This window comes from Gossypium arboreum, chromosome 2 (assembly GCF_025698485.1).
Source record: "Gossypium arboreum isolate Shixiya-1 chromosome 2, ASM2569848v2, whole genome shotgun sequence".
NCBI classification, from domain to species: Eukaryota; Viridiplantae; Streptophyta; class Magnoliopsida; order Malvales; family Malvaceae; genus Gossypium; species Gossypium arboreum.
In genome coordinates this window covers 100,145,831-100,150,723 of record NC_069071.1, presented here as the reverse complement: position 1 = coordinate 100,150,723, position 4,893 = coordinate 100,145,831, and the positions used below count along the sequence as shown (strand labels likewise).

Genomic DNA, 4,893 nt, shown 5'->3' with positions numbered 1-4,893 from the left:
TATTTTATGAAAATTAATTTTCCATACGGCCTAGCACATGGGCGTGTGATCTCAATTTGTTCATGGGTTACATGTCAGTAAGTTACACTGGGTTAGGACACGGGCGTGTATGACCACACGGCCTACCCACACGAGCGTGTGACCCCTGTTTAGTGGAAAACTTTCTAAGTTTTATAAAAATTTCTAAAGTTCTCGGTTTAGTCCCAAACCACTTTCAATGTGTGTTTTGGGTCTCGTAGGCTCGTATTAAGGACTTTACGATTAAATGCAAATGGTTTTAATTTGGACGCAAATTTGTAACTCGAAAGTGTAAGATGGTTTGTGTTATAAGTCCAGTAATGCCTCGTACGCTGTTTCGGCATTAAATATGGGTAAGAGCTGCTACATTAACAATTTTACAAATTGGTACATAGGCTAGCTAAATTAAGCTCCCATGACCTTAAAAATATAAAAATTATAAGAAAATGACTTGGAAATACTTACTAATTGAGGACTGAATGCAAAAGCTTCAAAAATGGTTTTTTTTCTTTAGGTTTTTTGGCTTTAGAGGGAGAGAAAGAAGAAATATGAACAAAATTTCACTAAAGTTTCTTATATATACTTTAATTAAATCCTTAATTACCTAATTAACTTAATTTAATCATACTTTATTAACTTAAACTATATTAATCAATTTAAGTGTAATCTTCCATCATCAAGCACTAGTTCGTATTACAAAGTGTTTTAATTACCAATCTCGAAATTTAAACTAATTGTATTTTATGTCACTAAGTATTTGGCCAATTAAAAAACCCATAGCGATAAGACTTTTATACGCCTTAATTAACAATTAATTCAACAAAATTATCAGACCAAACTTTAATATTCTTTTATACCAACTCCATATTTAATATTTTTGACCCGGTTTACAGAAATGGGGTTTCGAAACAGCCTTTTCTAGCAGCACTAAAAATTGGGTTATTACATTGCTTATCAATTTCGTGTCACAAAAACTTTTTTTTATTTTCACTTTTGGTTCTTCAAATTTCTCATTTCAATCCCTTAACTTTTGAATATTTACACTTTGACCCTAAAATTTTTCACATATTTATAATTTAGTCAATACCTCGAATTAATTTCTTTCACTACTCAATTCTTTTCAATTTCTCCCTATATCCACTTTTCTTTTCTACTAACACTAATAGTTCTTATTTATTTTCCTTTGAAAATTCTAACACACGTCAACTTGTACTATCATTATTCCTAACTTAGAAAGTCTTTGGGATGTTACATTTTAGCTCTATTACCAACTGAACTTAGGCTTTTAATATAAAAGTATACGGGTTACATACACACAGCCAATTACTTACTCAAGATTGAGGTAAGTCATACCATTAACTTCACAAGTGAATAAATTCATAAACAGGTCTAGAATAAATTCAACTTAGGTCATGCCCAATGTATTGTTAGTCTAGATAGTCACACCTATGTCTTTATCTTTCTGTGAGTCACCAATTTTGATATCCAAGACAATGTATCTCTCTAATTGGACTTGATAGACAACAAAATAGTCATTTGAATTAATTTTCTTTATTTTGATTCTTTAGACTATAAATTGTTTAGATTACCTACTAATAAAAATTGTCTTCTTGCATTATGATCCAACCACATGATTCAACTTGATATTAGTTAAATGTTACACAATCAGTAAACCAATATTTGATTATACATTTTATTTTTCATGCAAAGACCATTGAAGAGAAGTATGCAAAAGATAATAATTTACAATATGAAATTTTATTAATAAATATGTTCAAGAAGTTGCAAGCATTAATGACAAAATAACTACACTAAGGGTCTTAGATTCCAATAGTAACTTCATTTGTTGAAATGATGAAAGCCCTCATAGGAGTCTTCCAATAAGCATAATTCAATGAGTCAATCAACAATAGGACTCAAGAAATCGAATGTCTTCCTTCATGGATTCCATGATTATAAACCAACCATAGGATCTCCTTCAAGTGTGTCTGTAGTTTGCTCTGTTACCAATTGAAACGACCTCGATTTGCCTTTGTTACAATTTATTGTTCCTTTTATTGTTGTAACAAGAGTTAGGATAGGAAAACGGAACAAGACAATTTTGCAGGGAGATGACAAGATAAGCAAATGAGAGAAAGAAAACCAACACAAGTTTGTTAACACAGTTTGAATTTAACAATGAATTTAGCAATCCTACCTATGTAGAGCCTTGCTTAGAAATAATTTTATTTAACAATTAATTAGGAACAACTCTTGATTTAATAATGATTAATTTAACAATGAATTTAACAATCCTACCTATGCGGAGCCTTGCTTAGAAATAATTTTATTTAACAATTAATCAAGAACAACTCTTAATTTAACAATGATTAATTTAACAATCCTACCTAAGCAGAGTCTTACTTAGAAATAATTTTATTTAACAATTAATCAGGAACAACTCTTGATTTAGGCCCAGTTTACCCTTACACTAATGGATAATTACAACATCAAAGTTGTGCCCAAATTGTTACAATTACTCTCCCCAAAAACCTCATAGTGCAAACACTTAAACTCTTCGTCTAATAAAAAAGTGTCAAAATATCAAGTATAATATAGTAAAATACTCGACAAATGAACACCAAAAGCACTCTCTACTATGTGTGTATGGCATCTTAAAAACAGGCTTTGAATAATTTCATCCCAAGTAAAAAAAAAAAAGAAAAAAAAAGAAAGATAGATCAGTCTTCAACAAATACAATCCCACTTAAAGTAAATCTGATCAGCTCGTTATCTTTTAAGACAGCAAGAAATCCTAGTCAAAATTCTAACTTCTAGTTCTTGCATATGTTACTTTATCAAAATATAAATGACCAACATTAATTTTATACAAGTAAATTTACCAATAACATCACTTTGATTGTCATAAACTGTTCAAACAGAGAATGAAATAGGTATATGGGACAGTCAACCAAAGTTCCTAATAGAGCCATTACAAGTTATGCCCTTCTGTTGAATAGGAAACTGCATTTTTGGCCCGTTCAAAAGTTAAAAATTCAATTGAAGTAGTTTTAATACAAAATGTTAAGCTTTGGCACCATTTTTTTTTTTTTATCTTGGATCCATTACACAATTCTTGACTTCACCCCTACCGGTTACCATCACTGCACTGATGTTTTCTCAGCTGAGAACATCGTGGAGGAAGAAGCAGAAATGAGTTAACTTTGAACAGGCGTAGCAGTCTTGGAATAGTATCCGGTGCCATGGCAATGCAAAATATCATTGCCCCCGCAAATATCATCTGTTTCTCCATTTTTCTCCATCCCTGAAATTCTTAATTTATTTTCTTTTTGTAAATACAATCAATATGAGGGCCAAAGAAATAAATTGAAGCATATTTGGGTAGTAAAAGAAGCAATACCTTTTGTTTAAAGATTACATCACTAATCATTTACCATACTGAGATGCGGTGTACTTCTCTCGCCACTAAATTTATCCAGGGCAATCAGACGCTACCCTACGTATTAATCATTTACCATACTGAGTTCCTTGTTGGTTGCTTTGATAACTTCTTAAATAATAAAAAAGTTTAGAAGACAAAATATCTTTTTATTATTGTTACTTAATTCTTAACATTGAATTCGTTTGAAAAACAAAATAGTACAGATATATGACTAAAATAGAGTTCATAATTCATACAAGATTTTCAAGTTGCAATTTGTTTGGCAAGATAGAAATGGTCGTCACGGTAAATTCAAACTTTTTTTAATCAGATTAAATGTATGTACAAGCTAGGTTATTATGTTGCAGGTCTATTCTTAATGTTTCATCTTCTTTAATTAGTGACTGGGGTCTATTGCAGCCAATTTTGTGATGTTTTCATAGGGGAAATGAAATGTTCACTTATTCAAAAATAGAAATATAAATATTTTATTAAATAGAAATATAAATATTTTATTTTGGCAAGGCAAGGGAATATTATTTTAAGTTGATTTATTTTAAAGTATGATGAAATTTACTAAATTTCTCATACATTTATTCTAATCAAGTGCTACAAAACCATGTGAATTTTGCACAGTCCAAGAGAATGTCCTCTTAGTAATGAATTACGGTCACGTTATATTCAATAATAACAGTGGTGCCATCGAAAAAGTAATTCTTGAGTCGTGCATACCCTTCTGCCATCCTGAATTCTCCTCTTCCTCCCACCACCGAAAGCTCACGTTCCGTCTTTATTAACGGATTCCTTGAAAATATGCTAATAGAGCTGCCCTTAAACTTTCCGGAAGTAAATCCAAAATCTAAGTACATCACCACGGTCGTTGAATTTTTGCCGGTCAAGATCCCAAGTCCCAGAGCATTCCCAATCACCTCTGAGTCGTCCCCAGGACCTATCTTGAGGGGATTATCAATGGCATATAGGGTGCCAAATGGCACTGATGAGTAGTTGTCGTTGCTTGTGTTGTTAGCTTGGGCTACCATGACTACTGTTGGGTTCTTACCGCGGAGAGTTTCATGCAAAAAGAAGTAAAGATTAGTGACCTTAACCGGCCTGGGATCATATGGTAAGCTCTCCGAGTAGTATTGGCTCTGCACCGCTACTTGGGAGAGGCAAACCATCAGAATCCAAGTCAACGTCAATGTTCCTCTCATTGTCTCTGCTCTACAAATTTATGGGGCGAAATATAGATGAAGGATAGTATTTATTGCCTAAAACATTTTATATATCGTGTTGATTTCTCATCTGAAAATATAAGGCAGGAATTAAGCTGAGTTAGTTTAAGGCTCTCTTTTCGTGACGTTGTTTGCATAATTTCAGTAACTTTTTTGTTTGGCTGAGAAAAAACAATATTAAAAAAGAAAAGGAATCTTCATCGCCCAATATTTTCTCAAAAA

The 4,893-nt window shown here is 32.1% G+C and overlaps 1 protein-coding gene across 1 annotated transcript; it reads right to left on the bottom strand.

Moving 5' to 3' along the window:
* Positions 1–3,978: 3,978 nt before the first annotated feature.
* LOC108466873 (dirigent protein 4-like) lies at positions 3,979–4,689 on the bottom strand. The gene has a single exon (XM_017767227.2). The coding sequence runs from the start codon at positions 4,648–4,650 to the stop codon at positions 4,093–4,095; it is 558 nt and encodes a 185-aa protein (XP_017622716.1). The 5' UTR covers positions 4,651–4,689; the 3' UTR covers positions 3,979–4,092.
* Between the last annotated feature and the right edge of the window lie 204 nt (positions 4,690–4,893).